This window comes from Propithecus coquereli, unplaced genomic scaffold, assembly GCF_000956105.1.
Source record: "Propithecus coquereli isolate 6110/MARCELLA unplaced genomic scaffold, Pcoq_1.0 Scaffold111, whole genome shotgun sequence".
NCBI classification, from domain to species: domain Eukaryota; kingdom Metazoa; phylum Chordata; class Mammalia; order Primates; family Indriidae; genus Propithecus; species Propithecus coquereli.
This window is the reverse complement of record NW_012135081.1, coordinates 6,403,984-6,423,782: the sequence shown is the minus strand read 5'-3', so window position 1 is coordinate 6,423,782 and position 19,799 is coordinate 6,403,984. Positions and strand designations below refer to the sequence as shown.

General features: G+C 46.7%; 1 protein-coding gene and 1 long non-coding RNA gene across 2 annotated transcripts; one reads left to right on the top strand and one right to left on the bottom strand.

Moving 5' to 3' along the window:
- Positions 1-2,160: 2,160 nt before the first annotated feature.
- Positions 2,161-5,517, top strand: LOC105817234. The gene is made up of 2 exons (XR_001137832.1): positions 2,161-2,406; positions 5,236-5,517. It is a non-coding gene; the product is annotated as an uncharacterized LOC105817234 (long non-coding RNA).
- A 7,407-nt stretch (positions 5,518-12,924) lies between these two features.
- GDF11 (growth differentiation factor 11) lies at positions 12,925-19,791 on the bottom strand. Its single transcript, XM_012652850.1, has 3 exons — positions 19,328-19,791; positions 14,008-14,405; positions 12,925-13,478 (listed from the first exon to the last, which is right to left on the bottom strand). The coding sequence occupies exons 1-3, from the start codon at positions 19,761-19,763 to the stop codon at positions 13,098-13,100; spliced, it is 1,215 nt and encodes a 404-aa protein (XP_012508304.1). The 5' UTR covers positions 19,764-19,791; the 3' UTR covers positions 12,925-13,097.
- Between the last annotated feature and the right edge of the window lie 8 nt (positions 19,792-19,799).

The window sequence follows — 19,799 nt, the reverse complement described above, 5'->3', positions numbered from 1 at the left end:
CATGGGGATGTGATCCTAGTATTGACACAATTATTTGAGTGATGTGAGGTGGTTAAAGTAATTTCCTTTTAGCTAAGAGGTGGGGGGCAGGCAGTGTGATCCTTCTCCCTTGGGAATTAAGCACTTCATTCTGCTAATGTTCTTCTAAAAAAGTGCTTATGTTAAATACCTGAGGAGATTGTAAAATTAGGAAAGTAGATTCTTGAGTAAAAAAATGTCCTGAGTTCCAATCCAGGCTCTACAACTAAACAATTTGTGAGACTTTGGGCAAGTTGCTTAAACTCCCTAACTCTCAGTTTTCATATCTATGAAATGAATTTAATCACAGTGCCTACTTTTTTCTTGAAACCTGGCTCAGTGTTTTACAGTAGCTTGGGTGGCATTAATTAGGCACCCCCCCATGGATTTGCTGATGCTTATAGTGAAAAAGGTGGAAAACTGTGTAGGCGATAGTTTATTCTAGTAATACGCTGTGATTAAATAACTCATGTGTAGGATTTTTCACTCCTTCATAGCCACCATTCTTTTTTAGCACCTTTCCTACTCACTAGAAGGCAGTGCAGCAAAAGGGAAAAAAAATGAACATCTCTCTCAAGCTGAAAGAGTCAAAGTAAGACTGAGATAGTACTCCTGCCTGCTGTTTTCAGAGAGCTGGGCTAGTTAAATAAATTGAATACAGAAAGCTGAATCACTGCCCTGCTTTTGATTGTAGAGGTGGCTGCTGTGGTCATAGGGACAAAGGCAACTCCTTGGTTGGGGTTGACAGTAGAGGTATTGAAAAATTCCTGTGTTTCTGTAGGTCTTTTTATTTCCTCTGTGGTTTTGGGACACCCGGAGACACAGCCTGGCTATAGACTGTAGGAATGTAAATTCCTTGGGGTTTAAAAAACATCCAGCTCAGAAGCACCACACAGTTTCACAGTTTGTTTGAACTCTTTTGAGCTGGCCTCTGTTGGGTTAACTTTTATAAATAAAGTCAAAGAAACTGTCCTGCCCCATGGTGAGGATGGATATATCTGTATGGCATGGAAAGTCTCTTGAGACTATGAGAGGATGGAATCTTTGTATAGATGTGCCGAGTTTTACTTACTTATATATGTATGTGTATATATAGATAGATAGATATGGGGTCTTGCTTCATCACCCAGGCTGGAGTACAGTGGCACAATCATAGCTCACTGTAACCTTGAACTCCTGGGCTCAGGCAGTCCTCCCACCTGAGCTTCTTGAGTAGCTAAGACTACAGGCATTTGCCACCATTCATTGCCAGGATGTGCCAAGTTTTAGAAAATCCTTCTGGCAGGCGGGGGACACCTGGGGAACCCCCCTGGGTCTGAGCTTTTGATTACTGGTCACTGGATGGAAGGGAAGGTAGAGAAGGAAAAAATAACTGTTAAAGTGGGATAAATAAAGTGATAGGGTTTAGGTCCTGATGGGAATATATATGAGACTCTTATTGAACAGTATCGGATATAAATAGTAGCTTAGTCTTTAAAACACCTATTATAGGAGAATGGCCAGCTCCAACTCATGGTAAACTGAAACATTCTTCTCTACTTACTAGCCAGACATCATGAGTCTCATGGATGCTTAGAAAAGGTCCAGAGCATCTCAGATGACTGTAGCTGTCACCTTGACTCATCTTTTTTCAAAATCATTTTGAACTATTCAGATCCTTCTATAACTTTGCAGGGTGTTTCAAGCAAACACTTGGCTTTCTTTATAAATTTTTAAGAAATAACCACTCTGGCCCTCTTCCCCTTTCCTTCCTTGGTAACTTGTAATCAGTGTTCAACAAGTAGTTTGGGTACCTTCTACCAACCTGTTCTCTCCAGGTGTTACTCAGTGAAACCTCAGTTTTCCATATCTCTGAACTGCCAAAATCTCTTAAGCACAGCAGTTTGTTTTATGGGTGTTTCTTACCATTTCTTCATTTTACTCATCTTATTTTGTTTGTTTGTTCTGAGACTGGGTTTCATTCTGTTGCCCAGGCTGATCTTAAACTCCTGGCTTCCAGCAGTCCTTCTGTCTTGGCCTTCCAAATTGCTAGGATTACAGGTGTGAGCCACCCCATCTGGCCTCTACTTGTTTTATGAGTATTGAGGCCCTACCTAAAATTAAGTTTTTAGTTATTCTACATACAACATGCTGTATGCTAGCTTGTTCCATTTCTTACCTGTCTTTACTGTTTGTGTGATCCTTAGTTCTTGGCACAAGGTTGGCTGGCACATCATGACCAATAAGTTACAGTTTCATTCCCATTTACTTTGTGAATGGAGGCTAGTTTGTCTCACCCTTTTCTTTGTCCCTGAATAGTCTGAAGATGATGAGAAACTGAAAAAGAGGAAGGAGCGATTCGGGATTGTCACAAGTTCAGCTGGTACTGGAACCACAGAGGATACAGAGGTAAAATATACCTAGAATGTTTCATAGAGCTCTTAAAGGGAAATGAAGGTGAATAAACTGAGTGGAGAAACAGTTTCCCCCACCTACTTCTTTTTGAGGCAGAGTCTCACTCTGTTGCCCAGGCTAGAGTGCCATGGTGTCAGCCTGGCTCACAGCAACCTCAAACTCCTGGGCTCACACAATCCTCCTGCCTCAGCTTCCCAAGTAGCTGGGACTACAGGTGCGTGCCACCAAACCTGGCTAATTTTTTCTGTTTTGAGTAGAGATGAAGTCTTGCTCTTGTTCAGGCTGGTCTCCAGCTTCTGGCCTCAAGTGATCCTCCCGCCTTGGCCTCCCAGAGTAATAGGGTTACAAGCGTGAGCCACCGCGCCTGGCCACCCAGCCTACTTCTTAAGTGCCCAAATAACAAGATTATTTTTCCTTTTTCTTGATAACTTTTCTCTGGATGAAGTGGTCACACTGAATTTCATCAGGATATCAAATTCAATGTTAGAGTCTATTAGACTAGTGGCAAAGAGCATAAGATTTGGAATCAGATAGGCTTGGATTTAAAACTGGCTCTGGGCCGGGCGCGGTGGCTCACGCCTGTAATCCTAGCACTCTGGGAGGCCGAGGCGGGCGGATTGTTTGAGCTCAGGAGTTCGAGACCAGCCTGAGCAAGAGTGAGACCCCGTCTCTACTAAAAAAAGATAGAAATTATCTGGACAACTAAAAATATATAGAAAAAATTAGCTGGGCATGGTGGCGCATGCCTGTAGTCCCAGCTACTCGGGAGGCTGAGGCAGTAGGATCGCTTGAGCTGAGGAGTTTGAGGTTTCTGTGAGCTAGGCTGATGCCATGGCACTCACTCTAGCCAGGGCAACGGAGTGAGACTCTGTCTCAAAAAAAAAAAAAAAAAACTGGCTCTGCAATTTAGTATTAATAAGTTATAGTACCTTCCTGGGCCTCAGTTTCCTCATCTGGGAAATGGAAATAATATACCTACCTCAAAGTGGCATTTTAAGAGTGAAATGAAATGATTCTGTGCAAAAGGGATAGTTCTATGTAAAATACTTGGGATGATGCTGTCATATTGTAAATATTCAATAAGTAATAGTGTCTGTTATCTGCTGGGCATATTTATTTTGATCATTTAGTGAAGGCCATCTCCAAGCCAGATACATGTATAGTTGTGCCTGACTCCCCTTTGGAATAGGACAGTGGACTCAAATGAAACTTCTCTGTCTTACTACTTTGTTTACAGATAGTTTCTCAAAATGAAAGAGTGGCCTTTTTTTTTTAAAACTTGTGTTCATTCATATCTCAGGTTCCCCTGGGGTAACTCACATTCGCTAAGATTGATCATTTGACAGTGTTTTGCTGATTTGAGAGTATTATGGAGACCAAGTGTCACCTGGGGTGTACATAAAGAACAACTGAAATAATATTGAAATAATGAATATTTTTAGAATTATAGAAAGCTTCTTGCATGGCAAGGAATTTAGAATTGTCCTTGCTTCCATTTAATCCAGGTTTACTTCCCTATATCTACCTCTGGAGATATCCTCTAAAAATCTATTACCTTACACACTCAAAATCTTATGAAAAGTCTTTTTATGAATAAATATCACAGTCAATCTTATAAATAAGCCCTGAAAATTTTAGAATCAGATCAGTTTATACTCTTCACTAGGAAGAAACTGAAGGAGTTTGTATTCTTTGTGCTATTGAGAATAAAATGCCACTTGTTTAAAGTATTTGCTTATTTACTGACTTACCAGGATGAGCTAGAAGTAATCTTATGCTCATTTTAATTCTTGTTAAAATTACTCCCTCCTTGCCAAGGAAACTATTGTTAAACCAGGCATGCTCACTAAGTAGGTGTTAATACATTTGGTCTCTCCAAGTTAAAGATGATGAGGATTTTGTTGGATAGCAAGGAACAGTGGCTTTTGTTGGGAGAGTCAGTGTATATAAGGGATTAGTAATTTTTGAGACTGATGGAGTTTACATGAACCAGATGATTTTCGTTTGATTCCAAAGAATTGTGTCACTGTTCTAGGTAGAGTGGGCTGCGCTTGTGTGCATTCAACTTCCTTTTAATTTATATTAAATCTCATATGTGAATGGGATGAAAAAATGTCCCCTCTTTTATGGGGGCAGTGGTTGGGAGTGTGGATGAAGGATTCAGTACTGTTTTGTGAGTCACTCCCAGAACAGAAAAGCTCCCTCCTTCACCCCACCCCACCCTACTTTTGTGCCCTTTCTTTGATGCTTCCCTTCCTTAAGAGATCCATGACAGGGACTCACCTGCAAACACCACCCTCAATTTACTCTGCTGGCATTGTAGATTTATATGGCTCTGCGTAATGTTGGGCTAAGGAATAGCCACTGTCTGGGCCAGACTGCTCACAAGGGCATCCCCCTCACCTTCTCCATGAACTGCGTTAGTTAACCCTTTGTTCTCTGAAATCTCCCATCTCCCCAGTGATTGGAAGACTTTCCTTAGTCTGTTAAGAGCATTAGTTTCTAGACTAGCCTGCTCTAAGGCTGAGTAGCCCTGTCTCCTTCAGGAATCTTTCCATTTTCTACCACTTTTCTCCTCTCTGCACCTTCCCCCTTCCATAATCTTCTTTCCTCATACTCCTTTCCTATTAAACCTTATTAGCTCTAGCTGGATAACTGGAGAGATTTAGGAATGAAATCTCTGGCTGCCAAGATTTCAAGTTTGGGCTATCCCTCCTTCTTCGACCTTGTGACAATTCATGTGAGTTTGGGTTAAAGCAGCCAGGAACCCAGGCAACTGCTTTCTTGGAATCTAATTTTTTTCTTCTTGCTTTTTCCTTACAGGCAAAGAAGAGGAAAAGAGCAGAGCGCTTTGGGATTGCCTGATGAAAAGTTCTTGATGTTTTCTATTCTCCAGTGTTTTCAATTTCTCTGATTCTTCTGATCACACATATATCTAAATGCACAGTCATGTGCTTACATCTTGCCTCGCAGTGAGGGAGCATGTACCCCAGGTACATCTGTGAACTCCAGCAGCAATTTGACTTATTGCTGTTCAGACTCTAAGGTGGTTGTGTTTTTGTTTTTAATTAGTTTGCTTGTTAATAAAAAAAATAGAAAAGAGAACAGTGTGTTTTATTAGGTACTCCTTCGATTTCTTTGAGCCAGATTAGACCAGATAAGGGGAGCTTTGGGGGAAAATATTATAGGGAATTAACCATAATGTCTTTATCCCTTAGAAAAGAAGACAAGGAAGAGGATTGAGTTTACTCTTTAAGCCTATTTATTCCCTTTTTCTCATACTCACAGGCATTCTTTTACCTCTTTATCCTCTGGGAACAGGCCAGGTTACTCCCTGAGTTTTTGCTTCATGTTGGAGTAACCCATTATAGGGAGAACACAGGAGGTTTTAGGTGGTGCAGAGCTGTGGCCCCCAACTCCTAGGCCAGGGAACAGTACACCCAGCATGTTAGGGACCTGGCCTGGGCCGCAGGGCTCCACCCCTCCCTCGCCTACCATCAGTGGGAAAATTATCTTCCATGAAACTTAGGAGGGGGTGGGGGTGCCACACAGCAGGAGGGAAGCCAGAGCAAGCAGGGGCAAGGCAAGCTAGTGAAGCTTCATCTGTATTTACAGCCGCTCCCCGTCACCTGGCATCACCACCTGAACTCCCCCTTCCCCCACACCCACCCCTCCCTGGAAGAATTGTCTTCCCTGAAACTGGTCCGTGGTGCCAAAAAGGTTTGGAACTGCTGGTGCAAGGGATATAAATGCAAGGGCTAATGATTGCAGTCTTCTGTTACGAGCTAGTATTGAAGCCTTTTTCTTGGATAAAATCACAGTAAGGAGAAGGGCCCTATTTTCAGGAGTGGCCTGGTGTGATACTTTGTGGTTCTAGCAGAAGCCAATATGTAGGACCTTGTTGGTTAGGCAGTCCAGGAAAGGAGATGGGCTGGATATGCCTCAGAGATAGAAGAAACTATAGGGATTCAAAGCATGACAAAGGATGTCAGTGATGTTAAATGTTATTAACTAGATCATTGGGAACATAAGCAGTGGAACTGGAGGCTTCTACTTTCTAATCAAACCTTTTTGTCCTCTTCTGTTGCAAAAGGATAATACTGCAGTGTTAGTGGTAATGTTTTTTAGATGTTACTAAAATTCATTTTCCTTGCTGAGCCTCCTACTTAGAGAACGTTTGACTCTCCCAGAGAAGGCTGTTTGTTTGCATTTGAAGTTCATGTAGATCTGAGACCTACTACTTCATCATTTTGGATGTGTTAATATGGGGTTTCTCCTCTAAATCTTTATATGTGGACATCTATATAAGCTTGGTTTTGGGAGTTTTTTGGTAATAAAACTCAGGAGCCTGGCACCTTACATGAGGACTTTGGTACCATAATCAGATCCCTTGTTGCTGTGGTGTAATCCTGTCTCCTTATTTCTACCGAACCCTGCCTCATTTTGTGATTAGTAGAAAGGTAATTGTTTGATGACCTTCTTAACATGAATAATTTCTATTTCCACAAAGTCCCTGGTTGGTGAGGAAGGCAGAGACCTTAAGTTTAGACACTTCAGGAAAACTGCCTTAGAGAGCAGATCCAGAGATTTCCCATTTGTTGTGAATTTTGCCTTATTCTGAGACCTTAGTGAAATGAACAAAAGGGAAAGCTGGTTAAATTTTTGACACCTCCTCAACCAAATAAATCTTACAATTGGAGTGACCTTCCCTCTCTTCCCACTGGTCTCTTTTGTCTGCCTCCCTTTTCTTTACTTCAGGCTCTAATCTTGGGGCTAGCTTTACCTCTCTCTACTCCATCTTCACCAGAACCAGAGAGAATAGTTCTGTTTTGTAATTTGAGAGAGATTATAGATTCAGTAAGGGTTTCTACCCCAGGATGGTTTAAAAAAAAAAAAAAATAGGTAAGGGACTAGAGCAGATGCTGATAATGAAACGGAGCATTGGGTCCTTCAGAAGTTTTCTTCACTTTGTCTCTATCCTCCATAACTTTCCAGAAAGGTATTCAACCTTACTCCCCAGGATTCTCTTAAACTTAATTATTCTCCTTACTTAGCTCACTTTCCCTAGATCTTTAATACAGTGTTTCCCAATTTGTCAGGAGTTTTTACTAACCTTTTTTGTCCCATTTCAGCAGCTGTTCATGTTGGTCAGAGCCTCTAACCTCCAAGCCTGATCACCAAATCCTCCTCTTCCTGTGTCATTGTAATCATTCCACACATACTTTTTGAGCATGTGTGGATGCCTGTGTCTTTTTCCTAATTCAATCTTAAAATACTCATTTGGAGACAGAACAGACATTGAAGCTTGTAATTTCTTATCTGGGATCCTAGAACCCTTCCTTCGTATCCCCCAGTCTCCCTAGTGTAGCTGATCCAGCATCCAGATGTGGTTAGCTGACTTCAATCTTCTTTTCCTTGTCCTGAAGCTGTGACATTCTCTGCATACCTGGAAGCTTTTAATGAGGGAGACTATAAAAGCTGTGGAGAGAACTAGCTTCCTCAGCTGTAAATCTGCACCTTTTTATGGTTCTCTAGGATCATTCTTTTTCTCCACCATCACTCGAAACTGCCCTTCCCCCCACCCTAACTTTTGAGACCTGCTGAAGATAGAAGTTAGAAGCTTCTGTGGGAATGAGGGCTAAAGGAAGGAAGATGTGGGTGAGGGCAGGACTTCTTCGTGTTGGGCTGAGTCCTGTTGCTATGTCTCACTTGAGAAACACAGATGAGGAGGGAGGAAGGAACTTACATAAATAAGGGAGGATAATTGTTTTTCCCCTGTTCTCTTGTATGAGGGCCTCTGACAAGCAATGCCACTTACTTCTGATTACTGAAATTCCCCCAAAATCTAACCTCTCCATCTCTTGCCATGTCCAGACTGTTCATGTTTTCCCCTCAAAAGGGATTGAAAATGACACGTTTCACATCTTTGCAGACCCTTTGAGCCCAAGGTGTTCCCAACTTTCTCATTATCTCTTTCCTCTCTCTCTTGTCCCCATATTTAGTTTTTCACTTCTCAGATTACTGTTAATAGATTAGAATGTAATATTGTATAGCAATGACTTGGGTTTAATTTCTTGTTCTACCACACTAGCTGAGACCCTGGGCAAGTACTTAATTATCCTGTGACTCTGTACCAATAGGAACTCCATTGTGAATGTTGCCATGAGAGTTAAGTGATATTATCATATTATGTACTCAGTACAATTTGTTTACCACAATTTAAATAGCAATCATTCAGTAAACATTAGCTCTTAATTTTACTCAGTTATTAGGGTACAGTGGAAATTTTTTTTTTTCACTGAGTAGCTTCCAGCTAGGGTGAGGACTAGTTTGACCATGTGTATGTGTGCACATGCCTGGTTATACAGTTGTATTTAAGACTAGGAAAAAAGTTAGGAAGAGTCCTAGTTGTTCCCTCAAGCCCAGCCAGCTCACTCACCAGAAAGCTAACTCTCCTACTTCTTTGCCGCTACAGAACAAAAGCTGTAAATTCCACTGCCTGCTGATTCTTAGCTTGGGGCCTCTCACATCCAAAATATGGGCAAAGGCAGAGTATAAGACAGCTGTTCATGCATTGGGTTGGATAAGGAAAAAAAACTTAAAAGTCATCTTGTAGTCTCTACTGGGTGTTCTCTGAATGTGGGAAACAATTGAGCAGTTAGAGGAGAAAACCCATTTTTGGCTCAGGCCAAAAGCTAGGGGTAAATGTGGATAAAGTAGTTCTCTTGGGAAGATACAATATGTAACATTTTCGTTACTCAACCAGTACCAACCTCAGTCTTGTAGTTGGTTTGGGTGGGGTCAGTTTTCTGAAAGAGCTGGCAGGACGGAAAGCATGGTAGCACATTGAACTATTGGTGGCCCTGTCCCCAATTCTGGGTCAGGTTGTCACAGGAGCTTTCCTTATTTATTTATTTTACTTTAAATTTTTTTTTTGTTTTTTGTAGAGACAAGGGTTCTTGTTGTTTCCCAGGCTCTTCTTCAAACTGTGCTCAAGTGATCCTCCTACCTTGACCTCCCAAAGTACTGGGATTACAGGCATGAGCCACCATGCCCAGCCCTTATTTATTTATTCTTTTTGTGAGTCAGACAAGATTCTTTTGCCATTTCCAACTTACACGTTCTAGGAATTGTGCTCTACATACATGAAAGAAATTTTTATAGTAGACTCAGAATATTTGAGATGCTTTTGACCACTCTTGTTACAGTCAAGTTGAATGGCTATGTTGGTTTGGTTTATGGATTTTTGATAAAACTTTGTTGAGGAAACCTAGGATCAGGGACTGCAGGAGAGTAAGATAGACATTAGCTGGATCATCTCAAGAGAACTTTGAGATTTTCCATTCTGTGGAGGCTGGGGAAAGGGTTTTTGCAATCTTTGGGATTGTTTTGGATCAATCTCTCCAGAGAAGGGTTGTTTTACGTGCCCTCCCTTTCCCTTCCTCTGCCCATCCTCCCTTGGATAGTGTGTCCCAACCCTCATCCCACTTGCCCATAGTGTTTTCTCTCTTGCTCCCAAGGATCTCGTCGTCTTAGTCCTTGAGCATAAGGTTTCCTCTCTCAGATCTTCTTTGCTTCCTGGTCTCTGAAGTATAAATGTGGCGCTTGATTATAGGGAGAAGAGCTCAGCACTGAATTCTAAACTCTTTAACTGCTTTTATTTTTCTTTTTTCAGGTTCAAGTGCTGGATTGTGTCATGTGACCATCCCAAAACTCAGAGCACCCTATGGCCATCTTTGCCCTCTGTCACATAACTTGAAAACTGCCTGATGGCCTTTTTGCAATGGTTCCCTCCAGGAAGCCTTGATCTCAGTGAAGAAGTCCTTTCCCGGCATTCCAGTGCCCCTGTCAACCCCCACACTCCTCAGACATCCTTAACAAACAAAGGCTATCACGCACACGATGTAACAAATACACAAAGTAAATAATAATTACACTAATGATATGTTCGGAGGGGCACTGGCCAGGTCCACACACAGGTGGCAAGGGGGTTAGCTCCCACTGGGTTGCAGAGCTATGCCCCCAAGCCTCTTTACCCCATGCCTCTTTGGGGCTAGGGAGGAAGAGGGGAATGAGACTTCAGCTCATAGATTTATGTTCATAAGAGAAAGGCCTCCCTGCCCCCACAAAGGTCTTTATTTGGTGGTATTAAAGAGGCAATATTCTAAGTGTCCCCCACGTTTAATGCCCCAGCTCTCTACAATCTGTAGAGGGAAGTTACCTGATGCTTATTGCCCAACCTCTACCCTGTGCCAAGATCAAGAGACATTTGACCTTGGAGGGAGTCATCTTCTGTTCACTTCTCTGTTCCTCTCCTTCCCCTATGGAAATGTGAGTGGTGTTGATGGTCAGGTGTGTCTTGTTCTCCAAGATTGGGGCAGAAGGAAGGATGAAGAACAGGGGCCAGAGAGGAGAGGCTTGGGATTAACATAGCTGCTATATGGGAGAAGGCAAATTGACAAGCTTAACAGCCCCCGTCCATTTCTATACTGAAACACCTTATTTCACTTTCTCATTATGAGAATAGGAATAAGATGCTAAAGCTCACCACCATCACCTTTTCAAGGGTGGTCACAGACCTTTACCTCTTCTACCGTCTGGGCCAAATGGGAGAGTCATGCTCTCAGGAAGAACTTGCCTTCCAGGTCTGTTATCCAGGTCAGGCTTTACTTTCATTTAGTACTGTTTATATCAGACCCATAACTGCAGGCTCTACTTATAATGATAATTTTGCTGAAGGTCCTTCCCCCCTCCTCTCCTGACATCCTCTAGGCTCTTGCCTGGGGCCAAGAGGTCTAGTCTGGTGGTGATGTATGGATGGGGTGTGGATTAGATTCTCAACTCCTTGGCTTCAGGCACTGTCCAGCTGGGAGGCAGAGGGAAACTTGTACTCTGAAGCCTGTGACTCTTCTAAGCCTCATATCTCTTCACCACTACTCTGGTGCCCTGGTTATCTGTCCCACAGCGAGAGGTATTTTATGTCCATAAAGTGCCCGTGGTAAGTGCTCAGAATTCATCTCTTGGCTGTGGCGGGTGCTGCTATTTCTCATTCCATCGAGGGGAAGAAACTGAGGCATGGTGAGTCTAGAGGCGGGTGGGTCAGGATTGTGGGAGGAATGAATGGGCCTAGCTAGTGACTTGAAGTGGCAATGAGTCTCTCCCTGCTTCCTAGCCTTCCAAAGCAGGGAGTCTTCATCCTTCCCATCCTCTGCTCTAACTGGCCTTGGCAGATGCTTTTCCCTGCTGTACTTAACTATCCCCTCCCTGCTGTCAGGTACTGTTAGATTCCAAAAATAAAAGGTAAAAATAATTATAGACACTCTGCTCCCTTGTTCTCCCCCCTTCCACCCTGAGCTTTGGGGTTGGGGGACTAAAATGTCCCCCCTCCAGAATCCCTTCCACCTTGGTCTGCTGGCTCTATTCCCTAGCCCAGAGCAGTGATTTGGATTCAAATGCCCTGTGACCTTCAGCCTCCTTACTATTCCTTTCTTGACCCCTCCTAACCCTTACCAGACCCAGGGGACTCTGGGATCTCTATACTCTCATTTTTATTGACCTGAAGATAGAGGCTGGGAGCAGGGGCATTCCACAGGCTCTTTGGTCTCTCTCTTGGCTGAGGGAATTTGGGCATATGCAGGCTGCACCCTCTGGCTAAGTAACCCAGTATCATTGAGGGTGGACCTGAGGGTTAGTTTAGTGGCTCTCCTTATATAGATCCTGGATGTTGAGGGTTCCAGCCTGCTCCCCTCCCCACCCCCTGCTCTTAAACCCTAACCTCATACTGTTTCCATGACAATTGGCTTCAATTCAACCTGTTTGGCTCAGAAAGATTGAGTTAGGGTGATTATGGGTCAGAAACTTCCATGTTAGCCCTCTTGCCCTTTACTCCCATTCCCAACCCTGGAGGCTTTATACAAGTGCTTAAGTGGGTGGGTATTGGGGGAGAGCAGGGTTTGGCGAATAAGGGATAAATGGGGCACAGTGGGCAGGGGGCCCTCCTATTCCAGTAAAGCCAAATACCAAAAAAAAAAAAAAAAAAAGAAAAAAAACCAAAAAAAAAAAAAAAAAAAAGGAAAAAGTCACAATAAATAAATAAATAAAATTCCCAAATCCTTACTTTTACCCCTGCCCTCACTTCCCTTCCCTTGGCCACTGTTGGAGGGAGAGAAGGAAGAAGCTAAGAATAGATTTTTGATTTCCTCTCCTACTGAGTAGTCAGGGGATCTCCCCAAACTCTACCAAGCCCCTCACTTTGCCAGTGGAAGAAAGGAAGCTTGGTGTGGGGCTTTCATTTATTACTCCATTTCAGTTCCTTTCTCAGTGTTTTGTCTCTGCCTAGTCTGTCTCTTCTGCCTGTCCCTCCCTTTGCCTTCTCACTGCTGCTCTTTTTGTTCCTGTCTCTATTCCTCTGTCTCTATCTCTGTCTCTACATCTCTCTGTCTTCTTGCCAAACCTTCTCATCTGCAAACTTCAAACAGTCCCCAACCTGACCATTCCCCTCCTTCCTCTTTCCCCCAAACCCCTCACCCCTCAATCCCCACCTGCCTCCCTCTGTTGTATTGCACACTGCTTGGTTGGGGAACAAGGTGTGATGTTCATGGGAAGAGGTGGAGGGAGCTCTAGGGCTTGGGGGGCTGGGGGCCTTGGGGTAGGGTCTGTCGGGGAGGCATCCTCAGTCCCCCACCTTAAGAACAGCCACAGCGATCCACCACCATGCCAGGGATCTTGCCGTAGATAATCTGCTGCTTGTCATTGAAGTAGAGCATGTTGATTGGGGACATCTTGGTGGGGGTACAGCAGGGCCCAGCAGAGCCTCTTGGATTGGCCTGTTGCACCAGGTGGGTGTGTGGATATTTTTGCATGAACATGTACTCGCACTGGCCGGAGCAGTAGTTGGCCTTGTAGCGTTTAGGTGCGATGATCCAGTCCCAGCCGAAAGCCTCAAAGTCCACTGTGAGGGGATATCGGCAGCAGCGGGACTCGCTTGAGTGCTCATCGCAGTCCAAGCCCAGGTTCCGCCGGGAACGTTTTGTGTTCTCTAGGACTCGAAGCTCCATGAAAGGATGCTGAGGAGCAGGGAGAGGGGAAAGAGATGTGAAATAGCCCTGAACCATTCCTCTTCCCTGTTCCTTGCTCACCTGCCTCTCAACAGGGGCACCAGAATAGAGACCATTGACTTCTCAGCTTTTCCACTGCTCCCATTCCCACATCTTATCTTCTGTCCACTTTTCTTGCCAGCTAGCCATCTCTCTTTCAGCTCACCTTCCCTAATTCTTTCTTCCTTGGCAACCTGACCCTCATCAGCCCTTTGGCCCAGGGCCTCACCAATGGCGAGTTTCTGTTTTCCCACGAGTCTCCCATTAACTGACTGACACCTTCACCTTCAAATTCAGTTTTCAGCTGTTGTCTGGCTTGGATCCCTGAAAAATGATAGTTGCCACCCCCCCCACAACTCCTCTAGAATCAGCTCCTGGCCTCAGAGAAATAATGCTAGTGCCCAGCTCCCTTCACATTCCTGGTCTACCTTTTCCAACATCCCTATCTCCTTAGGGCCAGGTTACACATATACACCACCACCTAAGACCCCCTGCTCACCAGCCCCTCAGCTCCTGGCCCCAGGGAGGTGACAGCCAGATCTGTGCCACTGGGATCAAAGGCGTTGATCTCGATGCCCCAATTGCTCTGTGGCTGGCGGAACCAGCTGTGTAGCACTTGCTTGAAGTCGATGCTCTGCCAGTGGCCAGAGCGAGAGTGCAGCTCAATCTTCAGTGAGCGGATACGGATGTGACGCCGGCCTCCGCCCCCTCCCCCTGCGGTCCCTTCCCCAGTTAGGGGTTTCAGTCGCAAGATCTGCAGGTAGACTGTGGCTGGACGGGGCACGGGCCTCAGGTACACCCACAGCTGAGCCTTCAGTACCTTTGTGAACATCACCTTGGGGCTGAAGTGGAAATGGCAGCAGAGAGGGCTGCCATCTGTCTGCACTGCTGGGTCCGCTGGTAAGAGAGAAGGGAGCACAGCATTAGCAAAGGGCACTTGTGGAGACCATCAGCAGCCCTGGGTGGCACTGGCAATTTGGACTCCTCAGCCTGAGTTTTCCAATTCTTTACCCTTCTCCCATGCCGGTCTTATTGACTACTGTGTCTCTGGTACCCAAAACACGGCCTCCTCTCCCTTCATGGCCTTGTCAGGCCTTACTGATCTGTACCCATTCCCTAATCCATTTGCCCTAATGCATAGGTTCCCCTCTACCAGATAACCTGCTAAGATAGTTATCAGGGGATTCTCCCTCCACCAGCCTCCTTTCCTTCCTACAACTTTTCCCAGCTTGTAGAGCTCCAACTTTTTCTGAATCTTTGATGGTCTTCATAGAAGTCATCCCTCTTATCCTTAGGTCACCTTGCCCCCTTTCTGCTCTGATTTGTCTGATGGGCACGTGGAGCTTGGCACAGCCCTCCCCCCACCAAAAAACACAGTCTCAGAGGGGATAACCCAGGGTCCAGATAGGGAACATGGGCTAAATTAATCCCATTAAGTAAACCAGAATTCAGATCTATACTTCTTGCCCCACTCCCATTAAGAATAACACACCCAGCAGAATGGAACTAGCCATGTACTTCCTGTACATCTGTCTCTCCATTCCCTCTCCCCTAAGAACAAGTTTCCTCAGCTGTTTCCTCCTTACCATCACCATTACTGCCCCAGCTCTTGAAGAAGGGAAAAACTACCTCCCTATTGTTTCCTCCTATTTTCCCCGAGCATCAGAAATAATCAACACAGCAGATCAACTATAATCAGTCCTCTTTTCTCACCTGAGCTTCCTTTCACTTGGAGTGCCAGTAAGTCTTTATAAAGGTTCAACATCCCAGCTTTACATTTTGCCCCATTTCTCCTTGCTCTAGGCCATAAACTGACCCTTCTTGGGTCTAAAGGATGATGCTCAATACATAACTGTTTCTGCTTCCATTCCATCTCCTCCCAGTTCCCCTTCCTAACCTCTTAAATCAGTTGGGAGTGCCCTATATCATGTCTTCATTGGACAGAAATATCCATTCTCACTCTAGATAGGGAGAATCAGGAATGAGCTTCAGAGCCATATAAAATATGGTCAGGAAGTCTAGGCCCTTAAGTATGTCCAGATCTCACGTTCTTCATAATCATGAAGGACTTATCATGTTGTCTCCCACCAGCACTTTCCCTTACCCCCACCCCAGGAAGAGGACGCTTCAAGTGAGATGGAGAAGAAACAAAGTGCTTAATGATCTTCATATATTCAGGACATGATACACAAAAGTCCCTCTGTAGCTTCTTTTTCCTTGATTCTTCTCTGAGGTCCCAGGGCTCTGGTAGTCCTTCCAATTACCCTACTGGCTGGATCTTCAGTGATGATGCAATGGCGTAGGGTTTGGGGAGTGAAGATTCAGAGTTTAGGAGTAGCTGGGGCAGGGAAGATACTGGTGAGATGGGGAGTGACAAGAAACGTTCCAAATGTCATACTATGCCTAATTCCAGCATAGGAATTGTCTGTTTTCTTGCCTTTAAGTACTAATGTCCTTGAGCCACTGTTGATACTGGGTCTATTTTGCTCACCATTGTAGCCTTAATGCTTCCCATAGTACCAGGCAGTACTTGATAAATACATGCTGAATGAACTCACTAAACTCCCAAGCTTAAATTATACAGGTAAGTATCTGAAAATTCTTCCTGGCATTTAAGATGTTCTCTGGCTACAATTAAAGTGGGATTAATCACTGACTCCTTGTTAACCAATATCTCACCCACCAAATTTCTCAGTGTGCTACAGATAATAATTCTTGCTTCACAGGAGTGCTCAACATTAAATAATGTGAAAACAGTAGTAGCTTCTCAATAAATGTTTGTTTGTTGGTTTTCTAAACTCAAAACCTACCCCTCTACCTAAGGTGACCCAGTGTTTGAAGGTGAGAGACTAGGCACCAGGGCCCCATCTGAGTCTTTGGTTTCTTAAACCAAGAGTCCCCCATCTCAATCCCAGGGAATTACCATACACTTGTCCCTCAGCAGATATGGGGACAGGACATGGGGAAAAACAAGGGAAAGGGGAAGAGGCAGGAAAGAGATTTGAGATGGCGAGGGAGATACTAGAGAAGAGACTGTTAGGGATGAAGGCAAGTTAGAGCAGATAGGCAGAGAAATATGGAGCCCAGAGTAGAATGAGAGAGGGGAAGATCATGGTAAGAGGAGATGAAATAAGTCTGGGAGTTGGAGAACACTGGGAGGAGGATAGAGGAGTGAGTGGGGGTTAGGAATCTAAAGGTGGGAGGGAGCTAAACATAGTGGGGTAAAGAAGAGAAAGGATAGAAAGGGTACAGAGTGAGGAACAAAGAAGAAACAGGTAGAGCCACAGAGGGAAACTGGGGGCTTGAGAGAGTCCCCAACACACACATAGGCCCAGCTCCAGTGGGGAGGGGAAGGGGCCACATCTGTGTTGGATTGATCGGGTTGATGGCAGGCAGCAGGTCAGGTTTAGTAGGCTGCGCTGGTGGAGGAGAGAGGTCATTGCACTATTTTCAGCAAAAGCCCAACCTCCTCCCTGCACACCACCTCCCCTTCCCCCCACCCCAACCCCCCAACACACACACACACACACACACACACACACACACACACACACACACACACGCACTGCACACACTCCCAACCCAGGCAAGAAGGCCTAGGGGCAGGAGGTTGGGCTGAGAGGGCAGGGGCCTCTTGGTGTGGGGAGGAGAAAGAAACTCAGGGGCTGGGCTTGGCTCCCAGAGGGCAGGGGGCTGGGTTCCCAGGATGAAGGCTGGGTAGGAGAGCCTGAGAGGGTAGAGGGAACTAGGGCAGGCAGAGCAGCCTTGGAGAGGTGGGGGCTGGGGTCCAGGGTTGAGGGCTGGGGGAGGGGAGGAAGGGGGAGGGGAACGGAGGCCATCTCTGCTGACAAACACCTCCCCCGATTAGCAGAGCACAAGTCTCTTATTAAAGCGGGTCCCTGGGGATTAGACTATAAAAGTCTCTTTTTCCTTTTCCCCCCCTCTCCCTCCCCTCCCCTCCACTCCCCCTCCCTCTCATAAGAGCTCAGCTAAGCTCTTAAAGGGGACGTACAATACCTGGCCGGAGACCTAGTTCCCTAGTTATCCAACTCCTGTGGTGGCATGGGGGTGGAAGTTGGGATGGGACCCTACCTGCTGTTGTGTGTCCCCCCCACCCCAGGCCTAACCTGCACTGCCCAATCCATGCATACAGGGCCCATTCACTTCCTGCATCCCCATTACCAGAGCTAAGTCTGGGTTCAGGCCTGTTGGCTAAGTGATGCTAGGAATAGTGAGGGGCAAGGGTAAGTCCATAGCCCCATCACCCATCCTAGAAATCCTCACACACACTATCCCACATAGACCAGAGTATCTTGTCCCTCTGTACCCTTCATCTTCTTTCAGCAAACTCTTAATCAGAATTCCTCTACAACTCTGTTTCCTAGCATCCCCACCCCCCACTGCTGCCCTCAGTCAATCTCATACTGACCCTAGCTTTCATAAGCAGAAGCCTTAGGGCAGAAGGGAGACTGAAGGACACAAGACCAGATCCCCATGCCTTCACCCCCATTCCCGTTAGTTTCCTGGTTCTTTGAGTTTTCTTTACAGCCCTGATGAAGTGCTGTGGAGTTGAGGTCTGCAGAAATATGGGTGGCAGTATGAGGCACTTAGCCTCCCAGATGCACACCTGGGTTCCTGTGCCTCTCCCATGGGGGTGGGCCACTAGGACTCCCCTCAGTCCCCAGCTTTTTATGACCCATCTGCCAATAAACCAGTCTCCCCCCTCTTCTGTTCAGAGCCATAAAACCAGTGTGTGTGTGTGGGGTGGGGAGAACATTGCCAAGTCACTAGGGAATAAGAGAGGGCCTGGTTCCCTGGAGTCGAAGTGTGTGTGGGGGTAAAGACCTCAGTGGGGGAGGGGAAGAGGGAGTCACCTGACCCCAGGAAGAGCTGGGGGTGGGGGGAGCTAGTATTGGCCTGGATTTTCCAGGCCATAAAATTTCAAAGCAGTTCATGTCTATTAACATGTTCATCTTCCGTTTGGCCAGGGGCTCAGGATGCCTGTGTCCTCCCCACCCTCCATCTCTTTCTTTCTCCCTAGGTATTCCCTCTCTCCCCTACAGTCCAGCTGCGGTAGGGGCGGGTGAATAAGGGATGGAACACTGAGGTTAGAGTAGCCAAATAGGCGTCTTTAGTTCCCAAGCGCAATGAAGTTGAGTTCTCTGAGCTGGGTCAGTACCAAGAAAGCACAGCTTTTCCAGCCCCTTGGGATACCCGGTGTGAGACGAGGCTCGGGATGGAAAAGGCTGCCACCTGAGCTGCCAGGAGGGATACTAGGCTCTGCGATCCTATTCCTGAGAGAGGGAGAGGAGCACTCAGTTCTCTGCAGCCGGTGGGCACGTTGCGGAACACCGGGTGGAGAGTAGGTGCCAAGGCCACTGGGAGGCAGATAGCACTGCAGTCCAGCCGGGACTGCGGGGGTCCCGGAGAGTCTCGATTCTGTTCTTCAGCTTCCCCACCACGGCCCTTCAGGACAGAGTTTCTGTCCGGGGCCCTCCACTGCGGGCCCCGGCTTCCCCGGACTCCTTCGACACGGGTCTTTAACGCGCACCGGGGATAGGAGGCCGTATCTCGAAACCCGCCCGGTTTGCCCGCCCCTCACCCTCCACCTCCGGGAACGGGGCGTGCACTCAACTCCTCAGCCCCTCTCTACCGCTGGAAAAACTTCTATTGAGTAGCCCCCGCTCCTCAATCCATCAAGTTTTCTCAGAAAAGGCTTCTGGGCCGGGGCAGCCAGGAGCGCTCCGCTTGGGAGCGGAAGGCGCCGTTCCCGCAGCCAGAGCCAGCACCCCACTGCCCACGCCCCGCAGCCCACTTACTCTCCTGGGCCATACTAATGACAGTTTCGGTGGTGGCGTGGTACTCGTCCTCCTCCAGGAAGTCCTCGGGCTGCAGCGCGTCGCCCTGGAAGTCGTGCAGGTCCAGGATCTGCTGCAGCGGCGGCGCCTTGGGTAGCAGCTGCTTCACCACCTCGCGGCTGATGTTGGGCGCCTCCTTGAGCCGCAGTTTGCTCAAGATCTGCGACTTGATGCTCTCCAGGCGCAGCTCGCGGCTGTGCTGCCGCCACACGCACACCGGGCAGCCGTCCGGCTCGGGCGCCACGGACGGGGCTGGCCGGCTGGAGCGCTCCCCCCCGGCCCCCGCTGCCGCCGCCGCCGCCGCCGGCGCCGCGGGGCCCTCGGCCGCCTCCCCCCGGGGCCGCAGCTCCAGGGCGAGGAGCAGGAAGCCCAGCAGCAGCGGGGCCGCGAGCACCATGCTGGAGGGGAGGGGAGGGAGGACTGGGGGGCGGGG

Coding starts and splice junctions, on each gene's coding strand:
- GDF11 (XM_012652850.1), bottom strand. CDS start 19,763: ATGGTGCTCGCGGCCCCGCTGCTGCTGGGCTTCCTGCTCCTCGCCCTG. Junction 14,406..19,327: donor CATTAGTATGGCCCAGGAGA/GTAAGTGGGCTG, acceptor CTCTCTTACCAG/CGGACCCAGCAGTGCAGACA. Junction 13,479..14,007: donor GGCCAGGAGCTGAGGGGCTG/GTGAGCAGGGGG, acceptor CCTGCTCCTCAG/CATCCTTTCATGGAGCTTCG.